The 21650-nt window shown below is 34.1% G+C and overlaps 4 protein-coding genes across 11 annotated transcripts; 2 read left to right on the forward strand and 2 right to left on the reverse strand.

Moving 5' to 3' along the window:
• Window positions 1-1475: 1475 nt before the first annotated feature.
• Window positions 1476-3163, forward strand: LOC107496190 (fasciclin-like arabinogalactan protein 2). Its single transcript, XM_016117396.3, has one exon. It carries the CDS (start codon window positions 1612-1614, stop codon window positions 2830-2832), a length of 1221 nt encoding a protein of 406 aa, XP_015972882.1. The 5' UTR covers window positions 1476-1611; the 3' UTR covers window positions 2833-3163.
• A 1680-nt stretch (window positions 3164-4843) lies between these two features.
• On the reverse strand, window positions 4844-7350 carry LOC107496232 (nudix hydrolase 2). 5 transcript variants are annotated; one of them, XM_016117448.3, is made up of 8 exons: window positions 7226-7350; window positions 6954-7041; window positions 6490-6869; window positions 6141-6218; window positions 6004-6054; window positions 5566-5600; window positions 5328-5436; window positions 4844-5232 (listed from the first exon to the last, which is right to left on the reverse strand). In XM_016117448.3, exons 1-8 carry the CDS (start codon window positions 7280-7282, stop codon window positions 5020-5022), a joined length of 1011 nt encoding a protein of 336 aa, XP_015972934.1. In that variant the 5' UTR covers window positions 7283-7350; the 3' UTR covers window positions 4844-5019. The 5 variants fall into 5 exon arrangements, with proteins under 5 accessions (XP_015972934.1, XP_015972933.1, XP_015972932.1 ...); XM_016117447.3 differs by having other exon boundaries at window positions 7174-7298; XM_016117446.3 differs by having other exon boundaries at window positions 7111-7291.
• A 2733-nt stretch (window positions 7351-10083) lies between these two features.
• Window positions 10084-12151, reverse strand: LOC107496229 (cytochrome b561 and DOMON domain-containing protein At3g61750). Of its 4 annotated transcripts, none has more exons than XM_052251772.1 (5): window positions 12037-12151; window positions 11462-11902; window positions 10994-11286; window positions 10608-10914; window positions 10084-10480 (listed from the first exon to the last, which is right to left on the reverse strand). In XM_052251772.1, the coding sequence occupies exons 2-5, from the start codon at window positions 11763-11765 to the stop codon at window positions 10437-10439; spliced, it is 948 nt and encodes a 315-aa protein (XP_052107732.1). In that variant the 5' UTR covers window positions 11766-11902; window positions 12037-12151; the 3' UTR covers window positions 10084-10436. The 4 variants fall into 4 exon arrangements, with proteins under 4 accessions (XP_052107732.1, XP_015972929.1, XP_020982633.2 ...); XM_016117443.3 differs by having other exon boundaries at window positions 10994-11280; window positions 11462-11855; window positions 12037-12145; XM_021126974.2 differs by having other exon boundaries at window positions 11462-11855; window positions 12037-12145.
• Window positions 12152-12925: 774 nt separating this feature from the next.
• Window positions 12926-17853, forward strand: LOC107496136 (protein ACTIVITY OF BC1 COMPLEX KINASE 7, chloroplastic). The gene is made up of 17 exons (XM_016117331.3): window positions 12926-13273; window positions 13666-14260; window positions 14387-14530; window positions 14609-14734; window positions 14810-14897; window positions 15019-15112; window positions 15267-15360; window positions 15444-15498; window positions 15577-15668; window positions 15742-15912; window positions 15995-16051; window positions 16134-16217; window positions 16324-16408; window positions 16822-16958; window positions 17071-17175; window positions 17262-17403; window positions 17492-17853. The coding sequence occupies exons 2-17, from the start codon at window positions 13685-13687 to the stop codon at window positions 17563-17565; spliced, it is 2124 nt and encodes a 707-aa protein (XP_015972817.1). The 5' UTR covers window positions 12926-13273; window positions 13666-13684; the 3' UTR covers window positions 17566-17853.
• The last annotated feature ends 3797 nt before the right edge of the window (window positions 17854-21650 follow it).

Here is a 21650-nt window from a genome sequence, read left to right on the forward strand (position 1 = left end):
TTCGTTACATAGAAAAATCGTGCTTCCAGGCTTCGGTCAAGGCTTTGGTCCCCTGACAAAAAAAAAAGGCTTTAGTCAAATTCAATTTATGTAACAATGTCCAAAAAAACATAAAAGGATCCCTTTATTCAGATAATGTGAAAGCAAGTTAAGCGCATTTTGCAAAGTGATGAAAGCTAGATAGATGTAGGTCACAAGTTTCATGTGTATTTTAGTGAGAGGCAGTTGCCTTGTTGCAGTCATCAAACTTTATTAAATCCTAACCACCTTATCTCTTTTGGCTGACATTGTTGCAGTTGCAGCACCTCATTTTACATTTCATTATTTATCCCAAAACCCTAAACAAAGAAACGCATCGTCTATCTATCTGATCTAGGTCACTTGTTCTTGCCTTGGGTTAAGCTTTTTGGTACTTTCTTGGGTCATACTCTGTTTAAGTGTTTACTCTATTGCTCACTATTGAATAGTCTGAGACACCAGTACAATTATGGGGGTCCCACACTCGTGCCATTGGATGGTTTTGTATTCCACATGTGGTGGCTCCATGACCATGACAACCATGCATCAACCAACTTAATTATCTCTCTATATATATATTTGAACAATTATTGATGCTGTCCATCTCATTCACTCAAGTTTAGTCTTTTATTTATTATTATTCATCAAATTTGACCCAAACTTATCCCAGCTGGCAAAAGATGTCGGTCCCCGGAGATGATTTTGTCGCCAACACATGAGTATAATTGTATAAATGCTTTTAACATGTTCAACACATAATTAACTGAATCTGCACAAATGCATGTTACTTTCATTTTAACAGCAGCAAGTTGAAAAGGTTCTATCCGATTCTCTCTCATAAAACTTTCCTTTTTGTTTTATCACAAACTTCAAATGCATTATTATGATCCCCTTGCTAATAGTATAACATAATATTAGGCCTGAACAAGAATAATAAATTTCTTTCTGCTATGTACGTTTGAACTACTTCGTTAAAGTCCATAGGAAAAATCAAAAAACATAATTGATTCATTTGTCATAATCTATAACAAATAGTAACTGGTAGGTTGGTTGGCTGGGTGCAATAATAATAAATAGGTCACGACTCACGAGCTAGTTTGTGGTCTAAAATCGAAATTACTAAAAATCTCAAGATGAAAATGAAAACCCTGAGAATACTTGCAGCAAATATAATAAAATTCTGAAAGGTACAGAAAACCATGCATGGTTCGGTAATTGTAGCTAAGCTAAGGAGTAAAAGAATTATATTAATAAGGTTGGTTGGTTACAAATTGAATAATGCAGGCATCAATTCTATATTTAAATCTAAAAGTTTTTAAATGATATATATTGAATTATTGAATTTCATGATTAGCGAAATACATACTACACGTAAAATGTGAGAGGCTAGACACGTCATTATTTGGTAATGGTAATTAGAAGAAGGGTGCAATGTGAATGTGAAGCATGTCCATGTAGGACCTAATTAATGGCAAGCTGGCAATGCTTGTCAGTACATAGTCACTCACTCATCAGTCATCACTAATCTTAGCTTCTTTATTTCTTATATACACCACACACCACTTCAATTCCTGAATCTTCTTCACTTCCAAAATGGAGAAGCAAGGAAGAGTGTTCTTCTTCTCCCTCACAGTCACAGTGCTGCTCTTCTCCCTGCTTTCTTCGACGGCCAATGGCCACAACATCACACGCATTCTGGCATCCCACCCCAGCCTCTCCACATTCAACCACTACCTCACACTCACACACCTCGCCGCCGAGATCAACCGCCGCCAGACCATCACCGTCCTCGCCCTCGACAATTCCGCCATGTCCTCCCTCCTCGACAAGCACCTCTCCATCGGCACCCTCAAGAATGTCCTCTCCCTCCACGTCCTCGTCGACTACTTCGGCGCCAAGAAGCTCCACCAGATCACCAACGGCACCACCCTCGTCTCCTCCATGTTCCAGGCCACTGGCACTGCCGCCGGAACTGCCGGCTACGTCAACATCACCAACCTCAAGGGCGGTAAAGTAGGCTTCGCCTCCGAAGACAACGACGGACTCCACTCCTTCTACGTCAAGTCCGTCCAAGAAATCCCCTACAACATCTCCATCCTCGAAATCAGCAGCGCATTGAGCTCCGCCGAAGCAGAAGCACCCACCGCCGCCCCCAGCCAGATCAACATCATCAACATCATGTCCAAGCAAGGTTGCAAGTCATTCGCAGACTTGCTCAGACCTTCCAAGGCTCTTCCAACTTTTCAGGACAGCGTGGACGGTGGCTTGACCGTGTTCTGCCCCACGGACACCGCCGTCAGCGGTTTCATGCCCAAGTACAAGAACCTCACGGATGCGCAGAAGATATCGGTGCTGCTGTACCACGGAGTGCCCGTGTACCAGTCGCTGCAGATGCTGAAGTCAAACAACGGGGTTATGAACACTTTGGCGACAGAAGGAGCGAACAAGTTCGACTTCACGGTGCAGAATGACGGCGAAGATGTGAAGCTTGAGACCAAGGTTGATACGGCGAGCATAGTAGGGACACTGATTGACCAAGATCCCTTTGTTGCGTACAAGATCAGCAAGGTTCTGATGCCGAGGGAACTCTTCAAGGGGATTCAGGAGGAGGAGAGCGATGCGCCGGCAGAGTCCCCTAAGGCCTCCAAGAAGGGCAAGAAGAAGAAGGCGTCGCCGGCGGCTGATGCCCCGGCAGATGGGCCAGAGTCCGATTCGGAAGATCAGAAGGCTGCCGATGATAACGCTGCTGACAGCAATGCTGCCAGATTCGGCATGCTGTTTTTCAGTTTAATTATTGCAAATTTGGTTCTATAGTTAATTAATTAATTATTATTTGCATTTTGCATAATGGAGTGTCGGCAGCTTCCAAGCCCCCATGTCAATGTGAGAAAGATTCTTTTCTTTTCCTTTTTTCTTTTTTTAATTTTATATTATTTGTGAAGGAAATAAAACAGTGATACCCACATGTTTGAGAGGCACTGTCCTTTTCCTTTTCTTTCTTCTTCTTTTTTTTCTTAGGTTTATATTTGTTTGTTTTTATGATTTTTATTTAATTGGTCCTTTTGTGTGTGGGTAGATCCAGTTTGTGCTAGCTGCCAGCTGGGATGTATGAATATAAACATTTACAAAGTTTTTTTTATTTTAATTTTTAATGCCTTTTACCTGTTGCCTTTGCACACAACACTAACTTCTAGCTTTGCCATAAATTCATTCTAATATAGTCAAAAGACATCGTCATAGTATACCAATACGCCATGCATTATATTCTACCATTTCATAACAAAAGGAGAAAAATAATATGGAGTAAAGAAATAGAAAAGCAGAGTAGTTAATTAAACGCTATAAAAAAATGTCAAATTATTAGGTGATTATGTCGTTTTAGATACACCAAGCAATCATCATTATTAGGATCTCCCATGCTTTTGACTTTGGAGACTCCAGCTATGTTAAAGTAATCATCACGATTATTGATTAACAAGTATTCCTTTTTTTAAAAAGAAATTCAAAAATATATTCTACTAGAACTTAAGAATTTGCTATCATTATTGGAAGGGGTTATTAAGCGTATACTAATTAATTAGTATATGAAACCCTTCATACACTAATGAGGAGTCATTGTAGTCACTTTCCATGGCCTCTCATGCATTTGAACTTTGGGATCTCTTTTAGTTTTAGACTTTTAAGTGACTTTAACTGCATCATAATTAATCAAAGCATTGATAAACAATATAGAAGGTAAATAAAGACAAAAGTACAGAAGAATGATAACTGAAATGGTGTGAACTTTTTAGGCTCTAGCCAAGTTCAAATAACGAAAGTGATCTATTAGGCAGGAAGAAAACAAAAAAAATAGGGAGATGACTGGGACTGTAATCCAATGTTGTTCCAAGAACGCGAACATGAGTTGAGGCAAACAATAATCTTGATAAGGTAGCCTCCATGTATTACTGCAGCATTCTGTTGGAAAATTAAGTGTACGGTCATACCGGTGTTTTAGTAATTTTTAACTGTTGATCTTAATTATAAAAAATATATATAATATATAATTAAGATCAACTGTTAAAAATCACTAATACACCAGTACCACGATACACTTGAAAATCTTTCCATTTTGTTATGTTCTGTGCCTAGCATATTCAATTCTACCTGCCGTACTTGTACTGCTTTTTGTTGCAGGGTAGAAATCTTAGAATTGTGTTGTGTTGTGATGCAACATAAAAATACCGAAAAGTTTTCAAGTATACTGATACACTGGTGTTTCAGTAATTTTTAATCGTTGATCTTGATTATATATATTATATATAACTTTTATAATTAAGATCAACAGTTAAAAATAACTAAAACACCGATATACTAGTACACTTGAAAATTTTTCAAAAATACTTATTTTTTCATCTCTCTTTTAAGGTTACTAATTTTATTAAGAAAAATACTAGAGGGCCAGCAATATTTGGGATTTATAGCCATCAAATAGTCATCAATAAGGCTTTTAATGGTGTGAGATTAATGTGAGATTTCATCCAATGGCTCACTCTTCTTTGATGGTTACATGCTGGCCAGAATTTGATAAAATTGCTGACCCCTAGACTTTTTCTTTTAGTAATTTGAATGTATTGTATATTTGAAGTTCCATTTATGTGCATAATTGGCCTTACAATGAATTTTCTTTAGCATTAATGAGCTCTTGGCTATAATAACATGCATTCAATTATAAAAATCCCAAGTTGTACGTAAAAGGTTGCCACTTCAATTATTTGTTTCTTTATCTAAGAAGTAAACAAACAAATCAATCCTCCACAGACCATAAACAATAATGCAGAGAAAGTAACGTGAAAGAATATAGATTGATGGACAAATGTATATTTTGAATATGATGACTAAAGCTAGATTTGAACATTCAGAAAGTCTGCATTGTAAGTATCAGGCACGTCTCTAACTTGAAGTAAAAGGTCACTAATAAGTGAAGGCTAAAGTCATTATGTGAGAGTAATTTGAAGCTAATCAAGCTTGCTGATTCTTGGAATCTACCAAGTTGCTAGCATCATGGCCATTGAAGTACAGATAGGTATTTTTACCGGAGGATGTAGTAGTAAGCAGGTTAGAAAAACCAGTGTACTTTCCATCCAACTTTGATAAACATATCTCTGCAATAAAGCGAAAGAGATCATGTTCTTGCACAAAAGACTGGGCTGCATATTCTTCAATAGGCATCCACTGAATTCAAAGAAAGAAAAGTAACATTAGAGTGTTTAAATTGTGAACTCCACTGAAAATGAATTTCATTTCAATTGACCAAAGCATATATATACCTTAGATGCCACAATTTCTGAAGCCTGACTATGGATGTCAAAGGAGAGAGGACGTAACATGGAAACAAAGAACATATCTGACTTTTGGAAGAACGATTTGTGGCTTTGCCTGGTAATCATTCCAAAAAGAAAAACACAGCGAATAAGAAGGCCGCCATACATATCATCAAATTAAGTTTTTGGACAGCAAAATGGTATGAACATGCAGATGCTGGTTGATGAAGTCTAATTTTCTTACCTGAATGCTAAGATTTCGACAAATTCTGTCTCTATCTGAAAGGATGATAAAAATCAGTGGCATTAGGATTCCATTGAAGTTTGTCAACATGGACATGGTAAGCAAAAGCAAGCCTCATAGTTTTTGTATGCTAGTAAACCACATTAAATTACTGAATAGTGAGTACTTTTGTTTCTTGTTAGCGTATAATTAGGATCCGTTAGTATCACTTATAATTTTTTTTGGTGACTACTTATATTTATATAGCATATTTGTGTATTTATTGTAGGATTTTGTTTGGAAAGGTACAATGTACAAGGGTGTATATAAGTGCTAGAGAATCAAAATAATAAAAACGTAATATTCTATAATAAATATTCAGATATGCTAAATAATGCTAATTGATCCTAATTATATGCTAACATTTCTCAAATTTAATTTGTGTGCTATGTTGCTTACCCCTGTCTCTTCTTTCACTTCTCTAATTGCAGCTGCACATATGTCCTCACCCTGCAAATAAAATTAAAATGTATTAAGAAAAGTACAAACACACTTTAAAAAATTTCATGATTACATGAATAATCATTTTGTTTTACTTCATTAACAGTTCCTGTAGGCATCTTCCATATACCGGTGCCTTTGAATCTGCCACCAGTTTCTTGAACCACAAGCATCTATTCAAATGAAACAGGACAATTTATTCAGAAAATAAAGTACAACATATATAGGTTACCACTTCAAATACAAGACTTAGATAGACCCTGCCGCATAATTTTGACAAGTACACACGCTTACGTGTCAGCTTGTAGTGACATAATTGAAAGGAGAAGGACCAACATAATTTATGGTCTTTTAGATAGAAGTTTGAAGTTTGAATGGACCAAGTCAAGAGGAATCCAGAAAATGCAAAAGTGGAAAAGAAAGATAAAGAAAGATTGTTAGTACCTCCCTGTTGTTGTTGATGACAAAAGCACCAATACCAACACGGTGTGAAGCATTCTGTGGGATGGTATCAGGAGAATGAGGAATCCAGTATACAAGCATGAGGTGATCTGGTTCAGCATGGTGGTATCTGAATCCAGCCTTGACCGCAGTGTCAACAAGATTTGAATGTTTTATGGGAAGCTTAATCCACACGCCCTTCTTTCCCTGTTGGCTCCAATTCGAGATTGAAGCTTGCAACCAAGAACTGAAATTCAGAGGCTCTATAGGGTCCTCCACTTCCACGTTGACAACAACTCCGCCGTGTTTATCCTCTTCTGCTTTAAGCAATTCAATGCCTCCTTCTCCCATTTTCTGAGATTGTGTTGTTGGAATGAACACACCTTAAATGCAAAATTACCTTTTTATATACGATGAAGAATAATGGAAAATGAAGACCGTTGACACGACAGTTGAATAAGACTAACCTGCTCCGGGGGCTGGTGGTTGAGGTTCAGAGCCAAGAAGGTTCCTCGGTGGAAGAATTGAAGGCGCGGTGAAAAAGCACTGAAGTTGCTGAAAAAATGAATATTATTATTATAAGATGAGATAGTCATATAAGGAAAGGGTAATTTGGTGAAAAACCTGTGTATCTACGTGTAAATGAAATTGAAGATTAGAATGAAGGGGAGAGGAAGAGAAGGACACGTTTTGGTGAACAGATGAAGATGAAACAGCGTCGAAATGAATGACCACCAACCACAATATTAAAAGAGCTACCATCATCAATGAAATTGAATGCCTTTTCCCGTTTCATTTTAGCTGCCTCTCTCTTTCTTTCTTAAATAATCTCAAGCTTCATACAACACCCCAATACTCCCGCGTTTTGTTCTCTTATTTTATGAATACTATCACATCCACCTCCAATCAAATTTCTATGCATTTTCAGTTTTTAAATGGCTTCCCTCACGTTACATTTTTTACCAAATCAATATATATATATATTATATTTGTGTCTTGTACACCATTTTCATCTAAAATGAGAATTTCGCAAGAATTACTCCTTTACTATTGAATCAATAAATTTATAATAAAGGTTGTGTAGGTTGTTCCAAGTTACCTATAATTTAATTAAAATATTTTAAATTTAAATTTAAAAATAAAAATATATTTTTTAGAAATTATATATAATAAATAATATTTTAAAAATAAAAGTATTTATTAATTTTTTTAACTTTTATATTTTTATATAATTAATAATGTTCGACAAAATTTATTTTAGTGTATATATTTTTGTCCTCACTCTTAAAAAATTAAAATTTTTTTGTTCCGTCACTTTTGATAACCTCAAATCTAGGATTTTTCATTTTGTTGAAGTGCTCCAAAAAAAATATTAATTAAAATACAAAAATATAAGTCTTTTTTTGGCAGTAGTAACTAGTATTCAAAATTTGTGGTTTCTTTAACTCAAAGCCTATCTATGGTAAATTATTAAAACAAAAAATACTTGAGAACACAGAACAGTACCTGAATTTGTGAGTATAATTGAGATAATTTGGTTCTTTAATTTTCTTTAATCAAAATCTTCTATATCCTTGATAAGGATGAAAAAAAAAACTACGGAGGCGACTTTGATGTGTTAGAGACTAAAACCTTGAAGTTACTATTTATATTTGAGTGTGGCACCCATTAAACTCTAAAACCCAAATAAAATAATATCTCTAAATTTATTCTCATTTAATTTCAAATCAAAAATAATAATGACTTCTTTAACTACAATAATTAAGAGCACCATTGTATAAGTCATATGATGTGAAATAGTAAATATATAAGTCATAGGTTGATTATCACGAGTAAAGATGATCTGCGAATGCTATTGTAAGATCACGGATACTTAACTGCACGATAAATAAATGTGGTATATAGAAAAGTTTTTTAGAACTTATAATGAAAAGATAATAACGAAATCTCTTAATTAAATTTATTAATTTATTAAAATTTATTATTATCAATTTAAAAAATAGACAAATTCCAGATGCTAATGGATAATGCATTTTTATTGTACATTTATAACTCGAAAATATTATAATTATCATGAAAATTCGTATTATTTTATTTTCCTAATAAACAATTTTATAATTACGTTAATTATATAATTTTGTATACTAACATTGATATAGTATTGTTTCGGATATATATTTTGCAGGCATCAAATGATAGTGTTGAGTTGTTATTTAATGGGTTTAATTAAATTATTTATTGTTTATTGAAGAACTTTTTGTATTAGAATTCTCTAATAATTTGTTGTTTATTTTCAGCTGATTTTGATATGTTCTTCCTTCTTATACATATAACAATTTGTTGGTGGATTTAAGTATTACTAGATTATTTATGGTCACATACAATATATATGTCTGATTTATTGAAAAAAGTAAATTACTAAAACCGATTAATAACTATTTTAGAGTTAATACAATTAACACTAAATTAAGAAAAAACAAACAATGCATAACTCATTACTTTTTTTTATTAGTCAAAATATTATAATTTAAATTAATTTTAACAAAACAACTTAAAATTATAATTTTAATTTTATCATGCACGAATAATTACACTTATTTATTTATCTAAATGTAAAATCTATAACACACCTAGCTTATACCACTTTTTATTTTTGAAATTGGAGGTTCCATTTTTGATAGTAAAGAAATATGAAAGTTTAAATTTTGTAGGTACATAAATCAGACCATTCGACTTCTGAAATCAGACTATCTAATTTTTATTTTTAAAAAATTAAAAAATTTAAGGTATAGAAATTAAATTCTTTAAATTTGTGTACTTTTCACAATTTTAAAAAGAGAGTCACTCAAATAAAGATGTCTAAAATGTCTTTTTTAAAGATATTTTATAGTAATTAAAATTTAACACATATAATCCAATTAATTCATGTTATTTTTGTCAAAATTAGGCCAAACAAATTAATTTAACCGAAAAGATAATAAATCAAATCTTAAACGGATCTGAATTAATATTTTTTATAGAAAATTACTACAATACCCTTATTATAAAAAACGACTAAAATACTCTTATTATATATATTAATTTTGAAAATCCTAAATTCTAACATTTTACTTCTCTGCCATTATATGATTAAGATTTAGAGTTTTTAAAATATATATATATATAATAAAAGAATTTTTGTGTTATAATTTTAATAAAAATAATACAATTTAATCGATTATATGTACTAAATTTTAATTAATAAAAATATATTTAAAAAAAAAACGTTTTCAATATTTTTATCTAAGTGATTCCTCCTAAAAATACCAAAAATTATAATGTTTGAGTACATCTCTTATCCCACTTCCATAGAAAAAAAAAATAGCCGGCTTACACACCATTTTTTTGTACCGTAGCTTCTTTTCAAGAAAATATAATGGTAAATGTTTGTGTGTGGGTACCTTCAAATCCATTGTATCTATTGTATTATACTAATTTACAATTAAAATGCGTCATATAGTGTTCTTTTATCATAAGTTCAGAAGTAAAAATACTAGTTAATTATAAGGAGCAAACGGTTTAATAATCTTACATACACACCGTGTGATGGATGATACATGGTAATCAAATTCGTCATTTCTTAATGCAGCATCGGAACTACATAATTCCCCAATTGTTTAGAGGAAAGGTTTTCAACAAAACAAAAGCAATATATGTTATTGCTTCCGAACAATGATTATACATTATCACTGACCAATCTGCTTCTTAAGTTGTACTATGTTTACATCCCAAAAAAAGCCAAAAGATCTTTGTAAACACAATATTACATTTCTGACCAAGCAATAGCAGAAAACTCAATCACAAAAACAAACCAAATTCAAGTGAGGAAGCCTAACATTGCTGCACCTTGTCAAACTTGTAGCTGTTTGAATATATACATCAAGAATAGGTCAACAATTACAGACCATTGATCATATTCCATAGCCTGCTTGTGCTTGAATGGGAACATTTGACACTGCAAGTAAAGGATTCATTCACCCTGCTTCATCAAAGTGGTATAAGATATAGAGAACAAAAGAACTAACATGATTGTTCTTTAGCAGAGATTTCAGTTACATGTCTCAAGCAAGGGAAGAACATACCTTTGGAAAAGTTATTTGGAAAGGAAGGATCTGGAACTGAGTCCATTTGGAAACTCGCATGAAGTGAACGCTTCTCTGACCTTTTCAAATATGCCAATACTTCCAAAACCACAATTGCAATGATTATGATACTAACAAGGAATCCATAACCTATCTTCCAATCACTCCCTGCCCCAGCCGCTTGCATTCCCAGTACTATGTTCAAGGATGCAAAGAAAAGTGCCATTCTTCCAGACCAACTGTGGTACAAATTCCAAAGATTCCGATACTTGGAATCCTTGTTTGGCCTCAAGAAGAAGGCCAGTATCTGAACTCACATAGCAATTAGTAACAGTAATAGATACAGAGGACTAAACATTGAGTATTATTGTGTATGAGTAGCAGACCTGAAGAATAGTTAGCACAAGGACAAAGATGCCTATTCCTCTGTGAGCTGGTATGTGAGCATGCATGTTGTTGTAGAGCTGTATTCCAAGAAGGACTGTGCCTAGTGTAAATGCAAATCCAACAAACTGAATAACTGAATGGAGATAAAACCAAAGGGGATCTTTGTGCCTCAAGTATCTGGCAACAATTGCCCCTACTGGAAGGATTAGTCCCCATCCTATTATTCCCACTATTCCATGGTTCCTCCTCATCTGAATCAACCCATCTGATGCTGGATCTTGTGGACCTGCCACTAGTATATATAGTTTCTGATCAAGTTTCTACTTCAAAGTTATTGCACAGGATATGCTACACAATTTTATAGGTCATATCAAGATAGTGGCTAATTCAATTCTATGTCAAATAGTTCTTCACTATGATTCCTAATGTATGATTATCTGGTAGAGTGAAAGAGAAATGTATTGCACCTGAAGAAAAATCAAATATGATGGATGTTCTGTCATCATGGTTTGAGAGGTGGTGATTTTGTGGAGTCTTAGTACTAAAGGCCAATAAAATCGGCTGCTTTCCATATGGAATCTCCGTTTTAAGCTGAAATGCCAAATAAATTTCAGCTCCATTTGTGGCAACAGCAGGAGACACAGTATTTAGAGGTAGTTCGCCTTTGCCTGCTATGACTTCTGATTGCTTCTTACCCTTTAGATAAAACTGCTTGATTTTAGTGTGACCATGCTTGTTAATCCATCCCACCATTGCGCTTGAACCAACCATGGAACTATTTCTGGAAAATCCAATTCCCACCCACCCAACGGTGTAGGGAGCAGATAGTATGATAGTTGTGATATCACCATTCTTGGTGTACTGTATAACCCAGTCAACATTTAAATGAAACAAATTATTGCTACATTCTGAAATCAGGTAAAAAGAATTGGCTCATCATGAATCACAGCTAAGGTGTAAAATAAACGAGTATATATACTTGGTTAGATGAAAAAGAAAGAAAAAGAAAAAAAATTAAAATTGGAATGGAAGATGAACTGACCCTCATTTCATAGGTATTCCAAACAGGCTTGCATATGGTAGAGGATATATTTTGGTATGGTGGAGGGAGGAAAATCTGATAATTTGTATTCTGGCAGGTAGTTTCTGCATTGTTTGAGAAAAGAAGCAGGTGAGAGGTATCAGTCTCTTGCGTTTGAAGGGTATGGAATTTGGTGGTGGTTGCTGGTGGGGAATAGTAGTGGTTGGTGCAGCAGTGGTAATCATGGTTGAGTCCTGAGAGCTCTACACCAACAGCATTGAGTCAGAGAGTTTCCAATTGCATACCATTCATAACATGAGACTAATGCTCAGGAGTCAGGACTATCTATCTTCACAACACAATGAACACATTCTAGTATTCTTCTACACAATACTCATACTAATCATTTTAAGCCGCACGTGGATTTCTGGAATCTGGAGTTTACAACCACTTCCCTTTGCATATCAGCCTTACACTCTCTGTTCACTTTTTAAAGCCCAGGCCCATGATTCGGCCCTGCTAGAGCTAGTAGTCAGTAGAATGTCATAGTAATACCCTGACAAACAAAAATATCTTAGATTCCTAGTACTACTACATACTAGATAATTGTTTCCTATGTTTTCTGTTTCTCTTAACTTCTTACCTCCTGTTTGGATTTGCTTCAATCTCTGATTAACTGCAGGCCACGTAGTACAAAAAAGAAAAAAAGGAATATTTTTTAAATAATTAATATTTACTTTTATTTATTTATTATTTTATTGACAGATTGTTAATTAAAAAAAAAGGTTTCTAGCAAAACCATATAAATAAATAATAGTATAATACATATTTTAAATGAAACAAAAAACTGAGCTGATATTGTTTCTGAGTCAATAAAAGAAAATAGAATAATTTGGCAAAAGAGTGGCTAGATTTGCACGAAAGACGGTGGAAGGAAATGGTGTAAGAGTTTTACACGCAGCAAGGGTCATGACTGGTAGTAGTTGAGACCCCACCTTTCCTCTTTGTCGTTACCACTCACCACCGAAATTTGAGAAAAAATAATATCAGTTCCCCCACTTCTTGTTGCTGGCGTTGAAACTTTGAAGCAACAACTTCCTAGTAATTGTCACTGTTTCTTCTTCGTCTGCCTCTGCCCACGTATATAGCAGTCAACACAAATGATCAAGTTTCAGTGCCATTCTGCAAATTGAGCAACCTTTTCCTTTCTGCACCTGCCTGTTAAGCCCGTCTTCACTCAGATCCAAAGGCTGTTCTGGTAAACACCATTGCTTGATTCTAAATAAATCAATAGCTGTTATGTATCATGTTATTAAGATGTGGACACATGTATCTTATGTTAACATTTTAGTCAACGTGAGTAACCTTATTTTATTATTATCAAATAGTAATGGTATATTAGTTTAGTTAAGTAATAAGTCAGTTTTTATTTTTTGTTATTTGATTACATGTTCTATCTTATAACCCCAAAATTATGTTCACCCCAATTAAATTGTACAAAGCTTGTTGCTGCGACACTGAATAAAAATATGCTATCCAAATTCAGCTAATGATAAATTCTGTCCTGTTAAATTATTTTGGATTTTGATTTTGATGCATTCACCTAATCATCCTTTAAGTCTTGTTTGTTTATACTGATGCTTCTTGAAGGGTTAATTCATCAATAAGAATGGCTTTGCATGGTTGCTATTGTCACCATATAAAGTTGACAAATCATAGAAGAACACCAGACTCTTTCAGCTTCTCATCCTCCATTTCGAATCCCAAGTTTCCAAAGAATAAAAGGGGACAGCGTGATTCATCAGAGAATGATGCATATCCTAGGTTCCTGGTTGTAATGCGTCAGACAGAATTGCCTGCATCAAATTCAAAGTATGGTACCAATGGAAAAGCTGTTAGAATGGTACCCTCAAGTGAGGTAGTGAAGAGAAGCACACTGTCAGATAATAAGGTGAAGACAGTGAATGGTGCAAAACAAAAAGTTAATGGAGCAGCAACTATTGTAAAAAGAGATGTTAGCCCACCCTTGACCAAGGCAGTGAAATCAAGAACCTCTCAAGAACTTCCACCCCTGGAGGAGCTCAAGGTTTTGCCCTCTGACGAAGGCTTCAGTTGGGCTAATGAGAATTACAGTTCTTGGCAGAGATCTATTGATGTTTGGTCTTTTGTGATTTCTTTGCGTATTCGGGTTCTATTGGACAATGCAAAATGGGCATATGTGGGAGGCTTCACAGAAGATAAACAGGTTGGTTCTTACACTTCATTAATCAGTGCTCCTAGAAAACCAATTTTAACTTTCTTGCAGCACTCAGATTCAGACATAAGACTGTTTTTCGCTGATTGGAATTTGTTTGGTTACATTTTTATTTAGAAAAGCAGAAGGAGGAAAACAGCGTCGTGGTTAAGGGAGCGTGTGTTGCAGCTTGGTCCAACTTTCATCAAGCTTGGGCAGTTATCATCAACAAGGTCAGATCTATTTCCACGTGAATTTGTGGATGAGCTAGCAAAGTTGCAGGTATAGATTCTTTGATAAGAAATGGTAAGTGTTGATGCTTAGATCAATGTATTCTGAATATAAGATTGTTGTTGACAGGACAAGGTCCCTGCCTTCTCTCCAAAGAAAGCAAAAATCTTCATTGAGAGTGAATTGGGAGCTCCCATTAGCTTACTGTTTAGGGAGTTTGAAGATCGGCCAATAGCCGCGGCTAGTCTTGGTCAGGTAGCATAAGATCAGCCTGCTGCTTACTTTCTCTGAGGATTGATATGAACAAGTAATGATCTTAATGCTGTTTAGGTTCATCGTGCTATCCTGCATAATGGAGAAAAAGTAGTCATCAAAGTTCAAAGGCCTGGTCTGAAGAAGCTTTTCGACATTGATTTGCGTAAGTTGTCCTGATTTTAATTGTTTGTACAATGTCAATTGGTAAAACACAGTAATGGAGTTTCTACTCTCTAGTGCATTGCTTAGTTTTCTATTTTGATAAGTTCTCTTGTTCTGTTCAGAAAACTTGAAGCTGATAGCAGAGTATTTTCAGAGAAGTGAGACTCTAGGGGGTCCAACTAGAGATTGGGTTGGTATATATGAAGAATGTTCAACGTAAGTAGTAATCTTGGAGGGACAGATATTATTATCAACAATATTTCACCTAGTACAACAAATACTCGGCTTCAATTACAGAAGAAGCATTTTGCCTTTTTCCTTCATCACTTTATGTAATGCATATAATCTGTAGAACATGTTAACTTTGCAGTATTCTGTATCAAGAAATTGATTACATAAACGAAGGGAAGAATGCAGACAAGTTCCGCAGAGATTTTCGGAACGTGAAGTGGGTTCGAGTACCTGTATGTTTCTTGCAGCAACACTAAAGACTTAAAAATAACTAGTAATCAAATTCTCTTAACTTGACCACGTTTCTCCTTTGTAGTTGGTATATTGGGATTACACTGCCAAAAAGGTGCTGACACTGGAGTATGTACCAGGTTTTTATCTTGACCTCTGGCTTCTTTTCTTTAAGTCAAATGAAATTGGTTTTTATGACACTGTTACTTGTGGGACAGGCATCAAGATAAATCAAGTGGATGTGTTAACTTCGCGTGGCTGTGATCCGATAAGGATCTCATCACGTGCTATTGAGGCATACTTAATTCAGGTTCATAATCTTCACCCTTTTTCTAAACTGGCTTTGATTAATGAGGGAATGAATCATCAGTTTTGTGTTGCAGATACTGAAGACTGGTTTTTTCCATGCGGATCCTCATCCAGGAAATCTGGCTATTGATGTGGATGAAGCACTTATTTATTATGATTTTGGGATGATGGGGGAGATAAAATCCTTTACTCGAGAGAGACTGCTAGAACTTTTCTATGCAGTTTACGAAAAAGACGCCAAAAAGGTCTTGAACTCTTGTACTTGTTGTCCGGTGATGCTCTTTCTTCACCAAGAAGAAAATAGAATCTGACATATATGTGATGCAGGTAATGCAAAGCCTCATAGACCTAGGAGCACTTCAACCTACAGGGGACTTATCATCAGTAAGAACCTTAAGTTGATTATTTAGTTTAACAAGCAATTGAGGTGTACGTTATGGTTCATATAATTGCATTTGGCTTGCAGGTAAGAAGATCTGTCCAGTTTTTCTTGAACAATCTGCTTAACCAGACACCAGATCAGGCACAGACTTTTTCTGCCATTGGTGAGGTTTGTATCTCAATATTATATTATTCCTTCAGCTGATTGTTTTATTGATGCAAAAATAATTGTTCTTACTCGGTTATTCGAAATCAAAATTATATTTCTGTGGCAGGATCTATTTGCTATAGCACAAGACCAGCCATTCCGTTTTCCATCTACCTTCACCTTTGTTCTCAGGGCCTTTTCAACACTTGAAGGTTTTTTTTTTTTCCTTTGTTTTATAATCATACATCTCTTAGGCCCGTTTGGAAAATTTTAGAAGTAATTTTTTTTAACTTTTGACTTATGAAAAGTAGTAGTATTAATGTCTGGTACAATTTTCAAAACCAAATTGTGACTTTCTAAGAAGCTATTTAATAGTTTATAGAGAAGTTAAAAAAAATGACTTCTCTCATAATACTTCTACTTTTCATCACATTTCTATAAAATAAACACTTTAAAAATCCAAATACAAAATAACTTATTTATAAGTTACTTTTAACAGAGTCATTTATTGTTTAAGTTATTCTATCAAAAGGAGTTTAATTAAGTTGGTTACCCAAACTGGACCTTAGTGAATGATAGCTTTGGTTTTTTTAAATAGTTAGTTAACTTTGGAAGTTTGTGACAGGCATAGGGTACACACTGAATCCAGATTTCTCGTTTGCAAAGATTGCTGCACCCTATGCACAGGAACTTCTAGATTTAAGGCAGAGGCGGCAAACCGGGCCACAAATCGTGGAGCAGATAAGGAAGCAAGCAGATGATGTATCACATCTTACTTGCAACCACTCTCATATGATGTGAAGCATTTTAATTTATAATGCCATTGTTCATCAGTTTTAAATTGATAATGATGAGGCTTTTGAAATATCTGCAGGCAAGATCCTACACCATGTCAATGCCATACAGAGTTCAAAAGATAGAAGAGTTTACAAACCAACTTGAGACTGGGGATCTTAAACTGCGAGTGCGGGTGCTCGAGGTCAGCAAATTAATGACACAGTTTGAAGAAGTATTTGTAATTAGGAGGTAGACGGTTATGCTGATTTCTTAAACTTGATATGGCAGTCTGAAAGAGCAGCTAGGAAAGCAACAATTTTACAAATGGCTACTATGTATACTGTATTTGGAGGTACACTGCTCAACCTTGGAGTCACTTTAAGCAGCCAAGGCAATGGGGCTATTGCAAATGGATCATTCATCGGTGCAGGTCACTTTCATTGTATATTATACATTATTGTTCAAATCACCAAATCAATCATGTGTCTGATTCGTATCAACTTTCTCATATTATGCAGGTGTTTTCATGACACTATTTCTGAGATCCATGCAGAGGGCGAAGAAGCTTGAAAAGTTTGAGAAAATGATATGATTACTGCTTCCTATTTTACCAACACATTCCATTCTTTCGGCTAATGCAAAGTTTGCTTGGTCTCCATTTTCTTATATACAACATTCAATTTTTTTCAACTTTCAAATAAATTTTACACACGCATGCCTGCCAAGCTATATAACACGAACCATCACAAATAGTCTTTGTATAACAAATATATTGTTGATAAGGTTCAATCTTTGACTTTCAAATTTCCAGCCATTTGGTTGGAACTTGGAACTCACAACCTAAGCATTTTAAGAAATAAGAGCAGGGGATCATGGACAACTTGGCAGTAGAGCTTCATAATAAAAGCTTCATCAAGCAAACGAGCTTCTATATATTTTTGCTTTTTGGAAAGAAAACGTGTACGAAGTCATGCTTGTCCTGACGATTTTCCTATTCGGGAAATGTTAGGTAAACAATGACTATTTTGAACAACATGAACAACCACCAATCAAATGAAAATACACTACACCTTAATTTAATGTTATTAATTAAATTTATTATTTTAACCCTATTAATTCACATTGTTTACACATTGTTCAAAAATATTGTTGGTTACCTATACTTTTCCTATTCGAAAATATTAACGTTGATTAACACATTGTTTGGATTGAGGGATTTTGAAGGGAAAGAAAATGGGAGGAAAGAAAATGAATGGAAAAAGAAGTTTTTTGTTGTTTGGATGAGAAGAGAAAATAGAGAGGAAAGAAAAAAATAGTGTGGGACCCATTAAATTATTTTCTCTCCACAAATGAGAAGAAAATGAAGAGAAATAGGAGCAATATGAATAAAATTACACATTTACCCTTATCATTAATAAATTATAATTTACATATAATATATATAAGGGTATTAATGTAATTTTATACTATTATGATTTTCTTTCTTCTCACTTTTCTTTCCATCCAAACAAAAGAAAATTTTCTCTCTATTTTCTTTCTATCCATTTTCTCTTAATCCAAACAACATATAAATAACTCTACTTTTCTTTCTATTTTCTTTCCACTCATTTTCTTTTCTCTTATTTTCTTTCCTTTCATTTTTTTTTTCTATATCCAAACAAAGCCTAAAGGATGAACAAATGGCATTACAAGACCCAGACGGAGACTAAAATTGGGCATCAATTTAAAGGTCATTGGGCTTTTTGGAAATTGGAATGATGTCCAAATCAAGTTTGCCCTTCCAAAAAGGTTAAGATTGCGAAGTTTCCATTTGGTGCAACGAATATGGCCGTTTTCCATTCCCATTTTATTTTTTGTTCTTACTTGGATTATTTGTTTTTGCTTTTTAACCTTAAAACTTACCTAGAGTCTTATACTCCTGTTGCTCACAGGACCAGTTCATATAACCAATACCAAGTCTTTATCAGGAATTATGATTGGAAAGATATTTTTATGGTAGCCTGTTGGAGAATGTGGTATTGGGGAAATAAGAAAATTAAAGATGACAATTATAGAAAGATCGTACTAACCTCATATCGAAATCATGAATCAAGTTCAGGAAATTAAACGAGCTCTGGAGAGGAATTACCTGATTAAAGGATTGAAGATGAAACAGAAGATTCACGTCAGAGGGTGCCACCGCCAGAAGGATGGGTAAAACTTAACACAGACGGGTCTTCACAGGGGAACATGAGATGCACTGACTGCGGCGGTTTGGTGAGAAATGAGGACGGAAGATGGGTTGCTGGATTTATCTGGAGGATTGGCAGCTGCACAGCTTTCATAGCAGAGCTATGGGGTGTCATGGAAGGCCTGAAATTAGCCTGGGCTATGAGAATGAAGAGAATCATTGTGGAGTGCAGCTGTTGTTAAGCAGTTCAATAGTGAAAGAAATATGGAGAAACATCTCAATTCTCTAGTCAAAAGAATTGCTGCACTGAAAAAGAATGACTTGAGAATATTTTTTGTACAAATTTACAGAGAGGCCAATAGATGTGTTGACTATTTAGCTAGAAAAAGTCTAGAAACTGGTGATGATTTTTTGTTTTGGGATACACCATCTCCAGAGTTAGCTAGAATCATCCAAAAGGATTATACAGGAGCTTCATTACCTCAATCTGTATATAAGTGAAAATGGATCCTCTTTATTTTTTTTGTCACTGGAGAGAATAAAGTGTAATCTCCTACCTTCAATTCTACAAGTGGGACCAGAAATAAATGAGAGAGAAAATGCAATAAATGGTGAGATCTTCCACTGGTTACCATCCAATTTTTTTTCCACTGGAGAAGATCCACTCCCATATATAAGTTGTCTTTTAGTTTGGGTTTTGCTAGTCCCGTCTTTATACCAAAAAAAAGATTAGATATGACAAAAAAAACATAGATTAGATGTTTTGAAAATGTTGATATGTCCAATCATTCCCAACTACTTTTGCGTTAACTAATTCACTAAAAGCTAATAAATTGTATCCTAAAATGAAGAGTTGTCCAATCCATAAAAAAAATGCTAATAAATAAAGAGTATATGACTACACATATAAATTAATATGACATGATATATAACATAGCAGATCCCAAAGAAAAAGGACCATACTATATAGCAGCCGACTGGTCATATAAAGATTATTGCAAATTATTAAAAAACTAATCCCTTGCTTCGCAGGCTAGAAATAGTTAGATTAAATGTCTAACTCACAAATTGATTGGGATTATGCTCGTGCATGCACATGACTTTGCATTTATTTATTTATTTATATGGAAAAATATATTTTTTGGACTCTTCATCACAGTACCTAGACCACTTGGTCAATGCTCATTTTCACCAAAATCTAACAACTTTTATAAAACGAACTAATATTCATTATGGCAAAATGTTCCTAATTATATGCCCAAGATTATATGAAACAATGAATTATCTTTCTACCTACCCAATTATATGTCCGAAACTTCTGAATCCGTGTAGTAGTAGTTCCGCTTTTTGTGTTGCTTTGAGATTCTTGCAAGCCATAATAAAAACACTAAAAGAAAGAGGATAAAAAATTTAAATATAAAAATGATATGTGTGATATATTTTATTATTATAATTTTGGATATTTTTTAAAATTATAAAATATATACAAATTAAAGAGTTAAATTTGTGTTTAAAAAATTTTAAAAATTTAAAATACATAAATCAGGTCTTTTAATTAAAAAAATAAAAAAAATTTGGAGTACATTTTTATTTATGTACTCTAAATTTTTTAAATTTTTCAAACACAAATTAGAGGATCCGATTTTAACTTTTGACATCACAACTGCATAAAATATCCATACACTTCATAATTAGCTTATACACCATTCTCTCTTTTATATCTAAATTAAAAAGCGAAAAAAGAAAAGAAGTTAAAAAATAAAACTTTCAATCATCGAAAAGAAGATAAAGAAAAGTACCTTGCGTTAATGATGACTAAGATCCTTTGCCTTCTCAAATACATTGCCGCAACAGCAAGAAAATTTACAGTCCTGTGCTTCTTTCGTGCATGGTCTTCTAAATTTTTCTTATGATTGTATATGTCTTTACGATACACAAATCTGTGTCTCTCTTCCACAGGCCTTGATCGGAGTTCTTCTATGTAAATACACTGAAAGAGAAAAAAAGTAAAATAAGAGAAAGAAAATATTAGAAAAAATGTTCGGATCGCAAGGAAAAGAAAATAAAAGAATTACCTCTGATTCGTGAACAATAAGATTTTTTTTTCTTGATTTGTCCGTTAACTATAATTCGACTCAGGTAAAACTATAAATTGAAATCTGGTTAAAACTAAAAACACACATATTATATGAGGAGTACGTGGAGAGTACGTAGAGAATATGTGTTTTGCTCTTTTAACGGATTTATCCTATAACATCAAATAACTACGTGTTAACCTAGATAGACACAGAAATATCTCCGCAAATCTCTCTAAACAAGCTCACTAAAGAGCAGTTATCACATAATTAGACCCACTCAATAATAGCTCCACAATATTAGACCTATTAAGTAATCGTTATGTAGCACAACAATTCTATAAATACATTCACTTCTGGCATAAAAGAGGTACGTTATTCATTCTGAAAAATAACTCATATTTATCTTCTACTCTTACTAACTTAAGCGTG

This window comes from Arachis duranensis, chromosome 7 (assembly GCF_000817695.3).
Source record: "Arachis duranensis cultivar V14167 chromosome 7, aradu.V14167.gnm2.J7QH, whole genome shotgun sequence".
NCBI lineage: Eukaryota > Viridiplantae > Streptophyta > Magnoliopsida > Fabales > Fabaceae > Arachis > Arachis duranensis.